Here is a 19,244-nt window from a genome sequence, read left to right on the forward strand (position 1 = left end):
CACATCTGATTTGTGTATTGTAATTATGAGTGTGTCTATTCATTATCCTCAGTTCATCATTCTCTTTTACAAACGTAACAATCTTAAGAACATACAATGAATACACAGTCAGTAAATCATAATGTTTGAAGTAGTCCCTTCAGGAGTCGCATTTACTTATATTGTCAATTAGCCTCAATGCTCTCGTTTGAAGCCTGAATGTCTTATCCATTTAGACTGGTTGGTGGAGGAGCAAATGCAATTGTCTAAGGACAATAGGATTTATTATATTCGAGAGATGTTTCAGTATGTAAAAACATTGCTGCTAATCTTTTTACAGATGTAGCTGATGTATTCTTTCCATGTTAGATGTTGTCAATGACAAAGCCTAAAAACATAGGTTTATTGGATGTTTCACCTGTACACAATGATTCAGTATGAGACTGGTTATAATTAAACAATAACTTTATTACAAGAGTCTTGTCTTTGTTCAGTGTAATTTTATTCATTCTTAGATATTTTGTGATTGGTACAGAGTTCTCTTTATTGCTTTGCTGATGAGTCTGGCCCAAGCTAATAAATGATGTGTCATCAGCATAGTTCACTAGCTTTGAGTTTTGCGACCATGTTATGTCATACAATAAAGAAAAAGAGGCCAAGAATACTTCCCTAAGGGACTCCACATTTAGGAGATTCGTGTGCTTTTTTTACTGTTAGGATTTTACTTTTGTTCTTATAACATAGTTTAGTACACTATCTTCTGTCTTGGAAGTACTAACTTAAGAAGTAGACTGCTACTCCTCTTATACTGTAAGTCTGTAATCTGGATAATAGTACTACATGGTTCATAGAATCAAAGGCTTTAGACATATCTAGGAAAGTCCCAATGACTTTGTTTCTTTTATCGAGTTTGTTTAGCATTTAATAGGTAAAAGTTGCTACTGCCATTGTTGTGGACCTCCCTTTTCAGAACCCAAACAATGAGTTGTTTAAGAGGTTGTGAAGTATTGAAGTCGATGAGACTGACCTGTAATTGTTTATGTCTGTGATTGCTCCCTTTTTATACACTGGTTGTATCTCAGTAATTTTGAAAAGTTCAGGAATGGTCCCCTGGCCAGTTGAACTGTTTATTAAGTGGGCTGTTGGTTTAATTAATTCCTTAAGTAATGTAGGTAGTATGTCATCCCTATTTTCATTACCTCACATTCTTTTACTATCCTTGGGAGAAATAAACATTTTCCCAAGTGAGACTACATCTGTATTCCAGTTTCATTTATTGGAATCTATGAAAATCTGAGAAAAGTTAAATGTTCTTATCGCCTCAGACTAGTTTGCTAGTTTCGTGTATGCCATTCATATCAAAAAGCAGTGTAGTGAAGGGAATAGTAGACTTTCCACCTTATGGGTGAGGAAATCAGCCAATATTTAATGCAAATAGCAACTGTTGTTAATGGAACAGATTAACAGCTGTATGAGATTTTATTTTTTCTATGCGTGTGATCAAAAGAAATTATAATACATGGATATTTTGTTTAAGCTGTGTTTATATTATTTCTTCCTATCAGAGTACACAACCCTATGAATGAGACAAAGTCTACGTGTGTGTGTGTGTGTGTGTGTGTGTGTGTGTGTGTGTGTGTGTGTGTGTGTGTGTGTCACACATACTGTGACTGTAACTTGCAGTTCAGCTAAAGCTGATTTTTTATTATCATCAACAAAAAATGTTAAGGAGTAAATACGTAAGTAAAGCTGTGAGGACAGGGCGTGAGTCGTGCTTGGGTAGCTTAGTTGGTAGAGCACTTGCCCGCGAAAGGCAAAGGTTACGAGTTCGAGTCTCAGTCCGGCACACAGTTTTAATCTGCCAGGAAGTTTCATATCAGTGCACACTCTGCTGCAGAGTGAAAATCTCATTCTGGAAGGAGTAAATACATTGGGAAGTGAGCAAGAATTTCAAGATTCATGCTTTTGATTTTCTGGTTTCCCTCTTAACCATTGCTCGTATAGATTTTATTATTATTATTGATTCCAGACATGTGGAATTTCTTTTTTAACATTTTGTATCACTTTCCGATAGACATCAAATTATTTGATATAATATGAACATAATCATACCAGCATAGTATTGAGATTTAAATTGATGCTGTCTGAAAAAGTCACATTGTTATTTCCTAGTGGCTAAAGATGATGGAGGGCGACAGGCGAGGGGCAGGCATCTGCTATTTACTTCCATGACATCGCTGCATAGTCGGCAGTCAGCATGAGTGGGTGGTCACCACAGTTCCTGCTCTGTGCCATGGTATCCACAAGTCATCACTGGGTATAACACTGTACAATTTGCTTTTAACTTTGTTTTATTATATTACTACAAATTAAATAGTTGGTTCATAGATGATCTACATCAAGTAGAAACTGGCCACCACTTATGAATAAAAGTGTTTTGTGCAATTGAGGCCGTTGAATATAATACTTTATTACTGTTCTTTGTGATTGCTGTTGTGACTGCCAATCTCTCTCTCTCTCTCTCTCTCTCTCTCTCTCTCTCTCTCTCTCTCTCCCCCCCTCCCCCCCCTCTCTCTCTCTCTCTACATCTCCACTTTCTTCTCATTTAACCTCTTCTCTCTGTCATCCTCTCCCTTTCTCTAGGCCCCCCCACTGAAGTAACTGCAAACAACATGATCTAGATCTTGATTTCTACAGCAGCTTATACTGTGTTGTCCTGTGTGCAGATCATTTGATTTGATTTTTATTGATCCATAAATTGTTGCTCATGCTACACATGGTCATAGGACAAGTCACAGTTACAATTTGTACAAATATTATAATTGACTTATAATGATAAAAAAGAACAATTACATATATAGAATGAAATAAATTAGCTGAAAACTAATGGTGTTTAAGAAAACTTTTTACTTGGTTATTTTAGACTAGCGTTCATAAAATCTTCAGCTGTATGGAAGCAATTCTTCACAACTAACAGTTTTAGTTTGCCTCTGAATTTTGGGTAGCTCCTTGTATAAAAGAACTCCCTTTTTTCTTACATTGGTCTGTCCTTTACATAGCCATTGACTAATTATAGATACATAATTCAAGTGACAGGCTTGTTGATGGTGGATGTCAATTTCTTTGCAAAAATGTATAAATTTTAATGAAGAAAACACACTATATTCTGAATATAAATAAAAAACACTGGCAGGCTATATACATGGTGATCAACAATTAGTGCAACCTTTTTTGCAGCATGCGGCTGACCCATGAGGCTGGCTCCTGAGCCTGTGGTGCAGGTACAGTTTGTTGGGTCAGTTATTTATACCATACATAACACAAACACTTAAAAAGAAAAGTAAATTACTCTTGTATATTAAGCAAAGAGATGCTGTAACTGCCTCCATTCATTGTTCAGACCTACTTAGAAAATTGTTGATTACACTCTGCAGTTACCTCTGAGAAATGGCAGCAACTTTTCTTGACAAATGTTGGTTAGTCTTAAGGTAACCTAAAGTGTGTGAATTTGATTTGTATACTTTCTCTTAAATGGCCCCCTCTTCCCCAGAGAAAAAGAAACCCACAGAGGGTAAAAATGGGGGAATGAAGAGGCCATATGTTGAAGTACATCATGAATTTCCTGTAGTGAGAAGTTGGCTGTATGTGCAGTCACAGAGTTCTACTGATGGGTCACAAAAGGATGTTCTCTCAGTTAATTGGCCAAAAAAGACTGCAAAATGTTTTCCACATATCTTTCACTGTGTGCTTCCTGGAAAAAAATTGGGTCTATTATTCTCTCTGTGCTAACAGCACACCACATTTCTATTTTTTGATTATGCATCATACCTCATGTATTATGTTAGGCTTTTCAGAACTCCAGTAATTGTTATTTTGTGAAATAATGTATCCACTTAGGATACATTCTCTGTCACGCACTCTGTACAAAATCCACTCAGAAAACCACAGCCTTTTTGCAGCATCACCTGTTTTAAGTTCTTGCAGTGTAGTTATTTTATGGGCCTATAACTTCAATTACTTTATGGGCATTTGAACAGAGCCATAGGAAATTGCCATTTGCTGAGACAGATTTTCTAGGAGACCTTTCCACAGCATGCACAATGTATCCAGAGCTGCTCCTTTGAATAATGTATCAGCTGACTATGTTTCCTGTCAAAAACACTTCCCATTTCACAAAATTTGTTTATTAATTGATGAATTGTACTCTGATTATGAACTTGAACATTAGGAAATTCCTCTTGGAAGAATCTCCTTAACACATGTGCTGATTCTGTATGCACATATGAATCATACATGAATGTTACATAACTAGAATTCGTGGATTTCCCCTTTCCACTTGATACACGTTCATTCAGTATACTATATTGTGTCATCTAACAAGCATGTGCTACTTGTCCAAACAGAGGCTTCACAGTGGAGGGGATTAATACTTCCTGCCAGCATCGCCACCAGCCAGTCAACAAAATCCCTGCCGGGCTGTTGTTTTAGGGTTTGTTCACCTTATAGCCCCTGAAACATGTTTAGTAGTGGAGGCGAGGCATTTTTTTCATTATCTTGACTATTCTCGTTTGCATAATAAAAATCTGTGTGTGAGAGGTCAAAATGGAATGTGATATGTAAGTACCGTATGTGCAAGTGAAAAAGTATGCAATTCTAGTATTTCACCATCTGGAATGCAACACCCACAAATGAGTGCTGGCCCAGTAATTACACCTTCTGCTTTCAGCAGCAACAGCAGTGGGGGAATATGATATATTAGCATTGTATAACAGAAGATACTTGTTGCATCAAAGTATCTTATGGCAGTTTGATCTCATGCCAAAATATCACTCCAATTTCACATTTTCATTCTGCGAGATACCTGAGAATTCTTTCTTTGAATATTTGTATAGAAAGACAGAAATCTCATAGCATATCAACAGCCTCTTTGGTGACATTTGGATCCCATCTTCCTTTGCAATATTTGTGTTGTACACTCATCTACATCTTCAGGAAATGTAAATGATAATGAAAGGTATTATTACATAAAATCAAATGACTGCTTCTCCTTAACAATGGTCCACATGTATCATGATGAACTGTCCATGTTATGACTTTCCTTTGAGCTGACACAAATCACATCCTAAAGAAAGGAACTCGAACTGTCTTAGTTGAGTAATGCAAGAGATGGATTTGGTATAATTTCCAACAATTGTTAATTGTAAAAGATGAAGGCTAATGTATGTGCAACCATCTCTGCCGAAAAATACTCTGATTAGTATTGTGGTGAAATGCACCACAACATTCATGCTTGCCGGTTGTCTGTGCAAGCAGCTGACAGAATGTTACAGAAGATGCTGAACCGTTTGTATGTAGCGAGCACCCTAATGTGACATGAATTCTCTCTCTGTCCAACTCTTTGTCTTATGTGGGTTTTTCCAGGCAGAAAGTGTGGCCAGGAGCCTTTAACATGATGAACACTTCCTGCACGGGCATTGAGACACCATCGATGAGCGATTTGTGCAGCGTGTAATTGCACGCCAACAGAACATAATGGCTTGCTGCACAGTGTTCTCAGATAGGTGTATGAGCAGTCAGCATACCATGCACTGGTAAGTTGGGTTTGTGTGACTATGCAGCATGAGCATTGCTAGCTACTTGCATTTTCGTACAGAAGCAGTAGGCCTACCTGCTTTAAATAGCTGGGCAACCGCTGCCCTCTTACCCATACAGTTATTCCAGGTACAACACCAGCCATCATTTCTTAATTACACCGACACTGATACTATCCAGGACAGCAGTCTGGAAACCTCCAAAGCCTGATAAATGGTGCACTGTGTGTGCTCATGAGGACTTATATGCTTTTCCACAAGTCGCCTACCCGCATATGTAAAATAATGTTGCCTGTATTAATGCACCTTTGTGTGAACAGATAGTTAGATGCAGCCACCATGTATCTGTTACATTATTACCTCCGATCTTCACCTGAGAGTATAGACTCATGTGGTAAGAGTCATGAGTACGAAGTGATTTCTTATGTATGTGTAGATTTAATGTGTAGGCCCCTTTAGTGTGCAAACTCTGTACCCTGCACGTATAGAGATAATTATTGTAGTCCGTTTTCTTTCTGTAGATGGAAATTGTATGTAAACATGACCTCCATTAATTGAACTGGGATCAAAATATTATACTTTCTATTCTCTGCTGATAGTCATAAGTTATATGTCCCATGTAACATAAGGGTTTTGTTTTCATGTGCTGAGAGAGTGAACTTTTTATGAACGCCAATTTCAGCTGCATCAGTGGTGAGATGTATCTGGTCCAGACATGATAGCTGGACCATCATTTACATTGGTCCATCTCTGCATATTTGTACAGTCTCCCATCAAAACATTACCTTTGGCATTTCATTAGGTTGGTGCATAAGTTCATAGTGTTTTGCCGGCCGGGGTGGCCGAGCAGCTCTAGGCGCTACAGTCTGGAACCGTGCAATCGCTACGGTCACAGGTTCGAATCCTGCCTCGAGCATGCATGTGTGTGATGTCCTTAGATTAGTTAGGTTTACGTAGTTCTAAGTTCTAGGGGACTGATGACCTCAGAAGTTATGTCCCACAGTGCTCAGAGCCATTTGAACCATCATAGTGTTTGCAGTTTGCACATTGGTATTCTGATTGCTTTGGGTTTATTTATCATTTGTAATTTTTTATTTGTAGTTCACTGTTGCTATTTGATTTTACATTTTGTCATTTCGAGATAGTGAGTGGATTTATGGACACTAGAAAAAGAAGTGCCAAGTAGAGATATTGGAAAATTTCTGACATATTTTTCTGTTTGATATTAGTAGAGGGGTAACAGCAGTGGAAGCAGCCAGAAACATTTGCACCATGTATGGGGATAACACCACTGCACAGAGCACAGGAAGAAAATGGTTTTCTAGTTTTAAGGAGAATTGTTTTGACATTAGTGACTCTCCATGTTCAGGAAGACATTTGGGGTTTGATGAAGATTGTTTGAACACACTAATTCTCAATTATCCACATCAGTGTGCTTAAGAAGTGGAAAATGTGATCAACTGTGGTCATTTCACCATCATGTGACATTTCAAAAATTTGATATCGGTACCACATGCTTTAAACTAAAATTACAAAAATCATTGGTTGGTGATATGTGCATCTCTGCTTGTTAGTCATTAATTGGCTCATGAACAACACTGACCAGTCTCATTACTGGTGACAATAAATGGTGTCTTTATGCTAACATAAGGAAAAGAAAGGAATGGATGAGCCCAAAGAAAGAAACAACTCTCTATGCAAAGACTGGTGTGCATTCACAAAAGATAACATTATGCGTCTGGAGGAACAGCAACCATGTAGTGTACTAAGAATTGCTTCCCCGAGGTGTAACCATCATTGCTGACATGCATTGTCTGAACATGGATCAATGAGTTCTTTGCATTAAAATCATGTTATTTCTATAGTTGTGGAATTTAAAAGTTATCCAGTATTGGCAGACTGTTGTAAATAGTGAAGGAAAATTTATTATTGAGGACTAAAGCATCTGTTATGTGTATCTGTTGTTTTTATTAAACTTGTGGAGAAACAATATGAAATTATGCAACATTCCAATGGTATGTTAATTTGTTGTATAACCTCCCTGTAATAGGTAAACATCATTGCAATAAATGGACCATTTGTATGCAAGTGCCCGTCCATTTCCAACATGCCTCTCCTTTACCAGTCAGCTTATATGATAGTTGCTAATAATACAACAAGTTCCCGGAAGCCAAGGATAACCATCTAATTTTTTCTTAAATAGTCATCTAGTAAACATTTTACTTGAAAAATTTCAGATGTGCTATTTGAGAAATAGACTGGATAGCTGTCTACAAACCAAATAATGTTTGTCTAAACTGTATTGTTGTATCAAACTGTATTACATCTGTCAAATTCAGTATTAATAACTTGGTGGCATGACTGTGAATACAATGAAATGAATAAAGCACTACATACTGAACCAGTTTTCCTAAAGTAGACCATTCTAGCATCCTACATTATTTACGTAATGATTTTGGATGTCTCTAAGTCCAAAATTTAAGAAGGCTCAACCTAACCACAATAATAAGCTTGGAATTTCCTTTCTTCACTGTTATTATGGCTTATATTGTGATTAATAACTTTTGGATAATGTGAAAATAGAATTTTGAAAAACTTACCTCATCAGCTAAAATAAATAATCTCTCCTGATAGGCAAATTTAATTATCTCTTGAATGTTATTTCTTGAAAGGACTTGCCCTGTAACAAAGAAAGTACAATTTATTATAAAACAAGTACTTTGGAAATTGAATTAACAAAACTTTCATAATGAGTGCACTGAAAACAGCAATTAGTCCCCACACTGCATCTGTCTTCTAAAGATAAGATGATGTGCTGAGAGTTAAATGATCTTCTCATTTTTAAGGACTTGGCAGTTTTTCAATGTCAAACCGAAATGGTCTTTTATGACACAGCTACTAGCTGTGTTATTATAATAACTGAAGCAACAAACAAAGAGGCTTAAACCCCAGCACTCATTGCTTGAGTTTTCCTTACTCTCATACTAGATGCACTCTTTCCCTCGCATTCTCTTCCCAGTCCCTAGCATTTCAATCTCTAGAAATGCAACACACTCCAGGAATAAATATGAAATCCCTATATACTTCTTTATCTTACTTATAAAATGTCGTAAGTTAAACATTAGCCAATTATTGTGGAGGCTAAACCCATATTCAGTAGGAAAGTATTCTCCCATTTTCTGTTTGCTGCCACTGCATTCAGGTGACTCCAGCTACAAAGTGGTTATAACTTAACTGACAGCTGCAGTGTGGACCATACACATCACAGGATGTTGAAACACTGTAGATATGTTCATTAATCGGAGCTCTCATGGAATACGCTGAAAAAAATAATAGTTCCATGTTCTGCCACCAGATGACGGTAGGGTGTTGAAAGCAGTCAAAATGTGAAATACTTCCTGTTTTAACATCAGTATGCTGTTTTTTGGTAGATAACTCATTTTGATTCCCTTTGCAAAGTGAATGCTGGTGTAAAAAGTTAAGAAGCTTGAAGTTTTCAATACAAAATGCAAGGGCTGTTGAGAAGAAAGACTGTGCAGTGCTGTCTGCTGGTAAAGTTGTTTCATCAGAATGGCAGCAGCAGCAGCAGCAGCAGCAGCAGCAGCAGTGCATTACCGGAGTATCACTGAGAGAAACAGCTGTGAAGAAGCCCAGTGTCAATAAATGTGTTAAAGAATATGATCAAGGAATTTGAAGAAACAGATGAATTGGGTGGTGTTCAAGGTAGAAGGAGGTGGCTCATTGCCAAGGCAGTTGTTCATAAAGTGGCCATGGCTATACCCATCGTGCAGCATATGCCTGAGATTCTCCAGCTAGTACTCAAGTTGTGTCATAGGGATTGTTTCTCATCTGGTCAACAGTTCAAAAGATGTTGTAGTGTATTTTACTATGCTATACCTACAAGATTCAGAATGTTCACCAAATGAAGCTCCAAGGCTACAATGCCATGAGTTTTCCCTTCTTTTTTTGCGTGCATGGAAATGGATGACGTGGCTGGGAAACATTCTTTGGATGGACGAGGCACGTTTTACTCTGCACAATGCCTTGAGTGTGCAGAACTGTCGCATGTGGGATTCTACTCCACTGCATGTTGTGCAGGAACATCCACTCCACACAGCTTATGTTTTTGTGTGGTGATGTTTCACAAGCTCCTTCATTCTTGGTCCAATTTTCTTTGAGGAGGCGACATCCTGTAGACCTGTTAGCTCTATGACATTTTCATGTTGTAAGGACTCCTTACAGCCTCATTCTGCAAACGGCCTTGTCAAAGAGGGCGGAGGAGCGGATAGAGGTTCAGGGCACACTCTTGTCCTAGGGGTGGGAAATTGCCCCTAAAGGCGGTTCAAATGGTTCAAATGGCTCTGAGCACTATGGGACTTAACATCTTAGGTCATCAGTCCCCTAGAACTTAGAACTACTTAAACCTAACTAACCTAAGGACATCACACACATCCATGCCCGAGGCAGGGTTCGAACCTGTGACCCTAGCAGTCCCGCGGTTACGGACTGCAGCGCCTAGAACCGCACGGCCATCGCGGCTGGCTTAAAGGAGGAAGAATCAGCAATGATCAATGACATGAGGATGCAGAAGGCAATGGAAACCACTGCATTAAAGACATGTAACGTGTATCCACAGGACATGTGGCCTGTATTTGAAGAAGTGTCATGATGATCTCTCCATTGGCAAAAGATTCCGGAATAGTCCCCCATTCGGATCTCCGGGAGGGGACTGCCAAGGGGGAGGTTACCGTGAGAAAAAGATTGAATAATCAACGAAAGGATAACGTTCTATGAGTCAGGGCATGGAATGTCAGAAGCTTGAACATGGTAGGGAAACTAGAAAATCTGAAAAGGGAAATGCAAAGGCTCAATCTAGATATAGTAGGGGTCAGCGAAGTGAAGTGGAAGGAAGACAAGGATTTCTGGTCAGATGAGTATGGGGTAATATCAACAGCAGCAGAAAATGGTATAACAGGTGTAGGATTCGTTATGAATAGGAAGGTAGGGCAGAGGGTGTGTTACTGTGAACAGTTCAGTGACCGGGTTGTTCTAATCAGAATCGACAGCAGACCAACACCGACAACGATAGTTGAGGTATACATACCAACGTCGCAAACTGAAGATGAACAGATAGAGAAAGTGTATGAGGATATTGAAAGGGTAATGCAGTATGTAAAGGGGGACGAAAATCTAATAGTCATGGGCGACTGGAATGCAGTTGTAGGGGAAGGAGTAGAAGAAAAGGTTACAGGAGACTATGGGCTTGGGACAAGGAATGAAAGAGGAGAAAGACTAATTGAGTTCTGTAACAAGTTTCAGCTAGTAATAGCGAATACCCTGTTCAAGAATCACAAGAGGAGGAGGTATATTTGGAAAAGGCCGGGAGATAAGGGAAGATTTCAATTAGATTACATCATGGTCAGACAGAGATTCCAAAATCAGATACTGGATTGTAAGGCATACCCAGGAGCATATATAGACTCAGATCACAATATAGTAGTGATGAAGAGTAGGCTGAAGTTCAAGACATTAGTCAGGAAGAATCAATACGCAAAGAAGTGGGATACGGAAGTACTAAGGAATGACGAGATACATTTGAAGTTATCTAACGCTATAGATACAGCAATAAGGAATAGCGCAGTAGGCAGTACAGTTGAAGAGGAATGGACATCTCTAAAAAGGGCCATCACAGAAGTTGGGAAGGAAATCATAGGTACAAAGAAGGTAGCTGCGAAGAAACCATAGGTAACAGAAGAAATACTTCAGTTGATTGATGAAAGGAGGAAGTACAAACATGTTCCGGGAAAATCAGGAATACAGAAATACAAGTCACTGAGGAATTAAATAAATAGGAAGTGCAGGGAAGCTAAGATGAAATGGCTGCAGGAAAAATGTGAAGACATCGAAAAAGATATGATTGTCGGTAGGACAGATTCAGCATACAGGAAAGTCAAAACAACCTTTGGTGACATTAAAAGCAACGGTGGTAACATTAAGAGTGCAACGGGAATTCCACTGTTAAATGCAGAGAAGAGAGCAGATAGGTGGAAAGAATACATTGAAAGCCTCTATGAGGGTGAAGATTTGTCTGATGTGATAGAAGAAGAAACAGGAGTCGATTTAGAAGAGATAGGGGATCCAGTATTAGAATCAGAATTTAAAAGAACTTTGGAAGACTTATGGTCAAATAAGGCAGATGGGATAGATAACATTCCATCAGAATTTCTAAAATCATTGGGGGGAAGTGGCAACAAAATGACTATTCACGTTGGTGTGTAGAATATATGAGTCTGGCGATATACCATCTGACTTTTGGAAAAGCATCATCCACATAATTCTGAAGACGGCAAGAGCTGACAAGTGCGAGAATTACGGCACAATCAGCTTAACAGCTCATGCATCGAAGCTGCTTACAAGAATAATATACAGAAGAATGGAAAAGAAAATTGAGAATGCGCTAGGTGGCGATCAGTTTGGCTTTAGGAAAAGTAAAAGGACAAGAGAAGCAATTCTGACATTATGGCTAATAATGGAAGCAAGACTAAAGAAAAATCAAGACACTTTCATAGGATTTGTCAACCAGGAAAAAGCGTTCGACTACATAAAATGGTGCAAGCTGTTCAAGATTCTGAAAAAAGTAGGGGTAAGCTATAGGGAGAGACGGGTCATATACAATATGTACAACAACCAAGAGGGAGTAATAAGAGTGGACGATGAAGAACGAAGTGCTCGTATTAAGAAGGGTGTAAGACGAGGCTGTAGCCTTTTGCCCCTACTCTTCAATCTGTACATCGAGGAAGCAATGATGGAAATAAAAGAAACGTTCAGGAGTGGAATTAAAATACAGGGTGAAAGGATATCAATGATATGATTCGCTGATGACATTGCTGTGGTGTCACCGCCAGACACCACACTTGCTAGGTGGTAGCCTTTAAATTGGCCGTGGTCCATTAGTATACGCCGGACCTGCGTGTCGCCACTGTCAGTGATAGCAGACGGAGCGCCACCACACGGCAGGTCTAGAGAGACGTACTGGCACTCGCCCCAGTTGTACAGCCGACTTTGCAAGGAATGGTTCACTGACAACTACGCTCTCATTTGCCGAGACGATAGTTAGCATAGCCTTCAGCTACATTTGCTACGACCTAGCAAGGCGCCGTATTCAATTGATATTGAGATTCTATTAATGTATCATCAAGAGCGATGTTCTACAAATGTGGATTAAAGTTAAGTATTCCAGAAGCTACGTACTTTTCTTTATAGCATTCATTACGTATCCTGTTTCAGACCTCACGCCAGCCTGCGTGAGTTTAAGCGCGTTCCTTTCGGCTTCCTCTCATTGTGTCTAGGCTGTCTTGTCTAGACACAACAATTGCTATCCTGAGTGAAAGTGAAGAAGAATTAAATGATCTGCTGAATGGAATGAACAGTCTAATGAGTACACAGTATGGTTTGAGAGTAAATTGGAGAAAGACGAAGGTAATGAGAAGCAGTAGAAATGAGAACAGCAAGAAACTTAACATCAGGATTGATGGTCACGAAGTGAATGAAGCTAAGGAATTCTGCTACCTAGGCAGTAAAATAACCAATGATGGACAGAGCAAGGAGGACATCAAAAGCAGACTCGCCATGGCAAAAAAGGCATTTCTGGCCAAGAAAAGTCTACTAATATCAAATAACAGCCTTAATTTGAGGAAGAAATTTCTGAGGATGTATGTCTGGAGTACAGCATTGTATGGTAGTGAAACATGGACTGTGGGAAAACCAGAAGAGAAGAGAATCGAAGCATTTGAGATGTGGTGCTATAGACAAATGTTGAAAATTAGGTGGACTGATAAGGTAAGGAATGAGGAGGTTCTACACAGAATCGGAGAGGAAAGGAATATGTGGAAAACACTGATAAGGAGGACAGGATGATAGTACATGAGGGAATGGCTTCCATGGTACTAGAGGGAGGTGTAGAGGGCAAAAACTGTAGAGGAAGACAGAGATTTGAATACGTCAAGCAAATAATTGAGGACGTAGGTTGCAAGTGCTACTCTGAGATGAAGAGGTTAGCACAGGAAAGGAATTCATGGTGGGCCGCATCAAACCAGTCAGTAGACTGATGACCAAAAAAAAGACTCCTTTCGTAACATGTGGTTTGAGCTTTGCAAGAACGTAACTGTGTCCACACCACTATTTTGATGCAAAATAGGGTGACACAACATGTCACTTGTTAGGAGAAATATTTGCTTTGAGAAACATTCAGTAATGACTATATCATCTCTAGACAATTTCAAGAAATATAGCCTTTCAGATCCCCAACCTTAATCAGTGTGACTTCTGGTTGTGGGGATACCTGAAAGATAATGTCTATCAGGGCTGTGTCTAGACTCTTCCTGACCTGAAGGAGAACATGCGACGATGTATCACTCTGATTGCACAGATATATCGCAAGCAACTGTCGACTATCCTGTCGGAAGACCATATTGAACACATATATCCTAATAAACCTGCCAGAACTAACATTATCATCTGTTTGGTCAACCTTCCCCTTTTCCTGCACCTCTCCCTCTTCCATCTTCGTATTTTCCTATTCATCCTTTCGGAGATTTTAAAAACATCTGTATAATTTTCATCTTTTAGTAACATTATTTCGTCTTTATTTACACTGTATTTTTAAACATATATCAGAGACTGAAAACCCCTGGAGTCAAAATCGCGCATGAAATCTTCTTTATTCGGATTGATTGCTAGTTTCGGCTAACAGTCCAACCATCTTGAGATAATAAAACATTGTTTATTAGTGTTGGTGCGACTAAGGCTTCACACGTCGTTAAAAAGTTTCTTAAAATGATAATATTCGTACATGACACAGTTAAAAACAGCTTTCCAGCATTGATGACCAGTGTAATATCATTTCATAGCGGAGATCATCACAAATTTATTGATCTGTTGTACTTTTAAAGCTTCCGATTCAAGGGCGGGATGGTTGTATCGCTGGTAGTTCACCTTGTCCCTTCATCCCCACCCTACCACCCCCACCCCCCTCAACACTGGACACGGCGGATTAAATAGTAAGAAAGAAAAAGTAGGTAGCGGTTAGGTCTGCCCCCTGCAAGTCCACTGCTTACAGTGCCACATTTTCACCTGGGGGTAGAAAGTGAAACTATAATTTTTTCAGCATGATCTGGGAGTGCACTGTTTAATGGACATATGAGGTGTGACAATAAAGTAATGAGACTGATGTGAAAAAAAATGTTGCTTCCGTTATAGTCAAGTTTAGTGTTGTCTACTTCAAAGTAGTTTCCTTCTGATTGCATTTTGCCTCTGGATCATACTGAAAAAATCAACTTTCATCACCAGTGGTAACACAGTTCAACAATTCTGGATTGATTTCTGTTTGCTCTAACAGATTGGGTGCCACAGTTTTTCGTGTTTCTCACTGTTGTGGTGTGAGACTTTTGGGGACCATTTTTTCACATATCTTTCTCATACCAAGATCTTCAGTTATTATGAGATGAACCGCTTCTCAATTGATGTTAGTTCTGCAATCACTTTCATGGATAATCTTCAATCAGATCGTATGAGTTCACACACCCTTGCCAAGTTGACATTTGTCCAAGAGGTTGATGGTCATCCGCTGCGGTCTTCATCTTCGGTATTCATTCTGCCTTCACTAAACATTGTATGCCAACGAAAAACTTGAGCTCTTGACATAACCTCCCCTCCAAAAGCCTTCTGAAGCTTACCATAAGTTGTTGTCGTGTTTCACCCAATTTAACACAAAAAGAAATGGCATACCATTGCGCAATATTATGTGGTTCCATTTCCGTGACGAGAGACACAAACATGTGTTAACTTATTACAGCACAACTCACGACTGAGCAGTTGCATTGATGCGCTACTTGAACTAGAAGCAGCTTATAGACCAAGGTCAAAGATATTGTGCTTACGCAAGCCTGCAGGGTTGCCAGATCTTGCAAAGAAAACCAGTCTCATTACTTTATTGCCGCACCTCGTATGTACGATGTTTCAGCACCTTGTGATGTATTCAGCCTGCACTACAGCACTCTGAACACTGTCAGTTTCTTTATAATTACTCAGTATGATATCCTGTAACTCTTGAAGTAAATGTCTTTATAAAGAGTTTAGCCTCAGTAGATATTAAACTGTCGCATAGTTCACATTTTGTGCACTAGTGTCATGAAAACTGAGTCTCAGTGTCCTGGATAGGAGCATCCACATATTGGAAGATAACAGGTCCCTGTGAGTGAGTCTTCTGTCTTTCTTCGTGTCCCAGAATGCCATCAGGTGTCTTCTGCACACTGACATCCAGCAATGAGAGATGGCCGTAACTGTCAACCTCCATGATGAATACGATGTTTCTGAGAACCCTGTTGTAGTAGTAAAGAAAACAAATTCTTATGCCATTTGTTGAAAGGATTGCTCCCATGTTTCCACAATAGGTATTCAGTAATAATGCTGTTGTTAATGCAGTGTGACATCTTTGGATTCACTGAAATATAAGTTTGCTATAGTGATGAGAGATGAATGCATTAAGTTGGACTGTAAAATTTAAATATCAATAAATAAATAAATAGATTTCTTTATCTTTCAGACAGATTGTATCCTTTACAGTCCTCCAAGATATGAGTTGGTTGAGTTATAAATGTGCTTGCTCATACATAATGTGGAAAACAAGGACTACTGGATTTATTGAAGGATAACAGAACAAATATGAGGTAGATGCAATAAGCTTCCACCAAAATTTTGACCATTTCTTGGATTATTATGCGACAAAGAGGTTTTCTTTTTAGAGACTCTTAAAACTACTATATTCAGATGAAGTCAAACAATGGAAAATCCAGGATGGAAAAATGACTGTCACTGAGAGATTGTGGTTTATTTTTCATCACAGATATCAGGGTACAGATATCAATCCTTTACTTGAAGGATCAAATCCACCCTTATGCTGCTTTGCTACAGTGAATTGGCATCGCTGATGGGGTGGCCCTCATGGATTGAAGGAAGAGATTGATGCCTGAAGATTGTTTAGCATGAAGGACTGAGTCACTCATGCCAGACCATGCTTGCAGAGCAGATCCTGATGGACCATGCTTCTGCAATCGTATGGAAAAGTTAAGTATTTTATTGAAAGATTATAAAGAGTCGTGTTGGAGCCATCATGGCGGTAGGAGATGAATGTATGCGAGCAAAGTGAGAATTTAGAAGCTCAGGGTAAATTTTGTATTGGGGTAGTTATTACACTATGTTGTTGTTGTGGTCTTCAGTCCTGAGACTGGTTTGATGCAGCTCTCCATGCTACTCTATCCTGTGCAAGCTTCTTCATCTCCCAGTACCTACTGCAACCTACATCCTTCTGAATCTGCTTAGTGTATTCATCTCTTGGTCTCCCTCTACGATTTTTACCCTCCATGCTGCCCTCCAATGCTAAATTTGTGATCCCTTGATGCCTCAAAACATGTCCTACCAACCGATCCCTTCTTCTGGTCAAGTTGTGCCACAAACTTCTCTTCTCCCCAATCCTATTCAATACCTCCTCATTAGTTATGTGATCTACCCACATTATCTTCAGCATTCTTCTGTAGCACCACATTTCGAAAGCTTCTATTCTCTTCTTGTCCAAACTAGTTATCGTCCATGTTTCACTTCCATACATGGCTACACTCCATACAAATACTTTCAGAAATGACTTCCTGACACTTAAATCTATACTCAATGTTAACAAATTTCTCTTCTTCAGAAATGATTTCCTTGCCATTGCCAGTCTACATTTTACATCGTCTCTACTTCGACCATCATCAGTTATTTTACTCCCTAAATAGCAAAACTCCTTTACTACTTTAAGTGTCTCATTTCCTAATCTAATTCCCTCAGCATCACCCGATTTAATTTGACTACATTCCATTATCCTCATTTTGCTTTTGTTGATGTTCATCTTACACCCTCCTTTCAAGACACTGTCCATTCCGTTCAACTGCTCTTCCAAGTCCTTTGCTGTCTCTGACAGAATTACAATGTCATCGGCGAACCTCAAAGTTTTTATTTGTTCTCCATGAATTTTAATACCTACTCCGAATTTTTCTTTTGTTTCCTTTACTGCTTGCTCAATATACTGATTGAATAACATCGGGGAGAGGCTACAACCCTGTCTCACTCCTTTCCCAACCACTGCTTCCCTTTCATGCTCATCGACTCTTATAACTGCCATCTGATTTGAAAGAGAGTATTCCAGTTAACATTGTCAAAAGCTTTCTCTAAGTCTACAAATGCTAGAAACGTAGGTTTGCCTTTTCTTCATCTTTCTTCTAAGATAAGTCGTAAGGTTAGTATTGCCTCACGTGTTCCAACATTTCTACGGAATCCAAACTGACCTTCCCGGAGGTCCGCTTCTACCAGTTTTTCCATTCGTCTGTAAAGAATTTGCATTAGTATTTTGCAGCTGTGGCTTATTAAACTGATAGTTCAGTAATTTTCACATCTGTCAACACCTGCTTTCTTTGGGATTGGAATTATTATATTCTTCTTGAAGTCTGAGGGTATTTCGCCTGTCTCATAAATCTTGCTCACCAGATGGTAGAGTTTTGTCTAGAGTGGCTCTCCCAAGGCCATCAGTAGTTCTAATGGAATGTTGGCTACTCCCAGGGCCTTGTTTCGACTCAGATCTTTCAGTGCTCTGTCAAACTCTTCACGCAGTATCGTATCTCCCATTTCGTCTTCATCTACATCCTCTTCCATTTCCATAAAATTGTCCTCGAGTACATCACCCTTGTATAAACCCTCTATATACTCCTTCCACCTTTCTGCCTTCCCTTCTTTGCTTTGAACTGGGTTACCATCTGAGCTCTTGATATTCATACAAGTGGTTCTCTTCTCTCCAAAGGTCTCTTTAATTTTCCTGTAGGCAGTATCTATCTTACCCCTAGTGAGACAAGCCTCTACATCCTTACATTTGTCCTCTAGCCATCCCTGCTTAGCTATTTTGCACTTCCTGTCGTTCTCATTTTTGAGACGTTTGTATTCCTTTTTGCCTGCTTCATTTATTGCATTTTTATATTTTCTCCTTTCATCAATTAAATTCAATATTTCTTCTGTTACCCAAGGATTTCTATTAGCCCTCGCCTTTGTACCTACTTGATCCTGTGCTGCCTTCACTATTTCATTCCTCAAAGCTACCCATTCTTGTTCTACTGTATTTCTTTCCCCCATTCCTGTCAATTATTCCCTTATGCTCTCCTTGAAACTCTGTACAACCTCTGGTTCTTTCAGTTTATCCAGGTCCCATCTCCTTAGATTCCCACCTTTTTGCAGTTTCTTCAGTTTCAATCTGCAGTTCATAACCAATAGGTTGTGGTCAGAATCCATATCTGCCCCTGGAAATGTCTTACAATTTAAAACCTGGTTCCTAAATCTCTGTCTTACCATTATATAATCTATCTGACACCTTTTAGTATCTCCAGGATTCTTCCATGTCTACAACGTTCTCTTATGATTCTTGAACCAAGTGTTAGCTATGATTAAGTTATGCTCTGTGCAAAATTCTACAAGGCGGCTTCCTCTTTCATTTCTCCCCCCCAATCCATATTCACCTACTATGTTTCCTTCTCTCCCTTTTCCTACTGACGAATTCCAGTCACCCATGACTATTAAATTTTCGTCTCCCTTCAC

At 39.2% G+C, this 19,244-nt stretch overlaps 1 protein-coding gene across 1 annotated transcript in view; it reads right to left on the reverse strand.

The window, feature by feature from the left end:
* The window catches only part of LOC124788367 (alanine aminotransferase 1-like), a 73,544-nt gene that overhangs the window by 17,526 nt on the left and 36,774 nt on the right, over positions 1-19,244 (reverse strand). The window contains exon 7 of the mRNA XM_047255631.1: positions 8,171-8,250. Coding sequence (XP_047111587.1) covers positions 8,171-8,250 — 80 coding nt within the window. The remainder of the gene's footprint in view (positions 1-8,170; positions 8,251-19,244) is intronic.

The sequence above is a fragment of the Schistocerca piceifrons genome, chromosome 3, assembly GCF_021461385.2.
Source record: "Schistocerca piceifrons isolate TAMUIC-IGC-003096 chromosome 3, iqSchPice1.1, whole genome shotgun sequence".
Taxonomy (NCBI): domain Eukaryota; kingdom Metazoa; phylum Arthropoda; class Insecta; order Orthoptera; family Acrididae; genus Schistocerca; species Schistocerca piceifrons.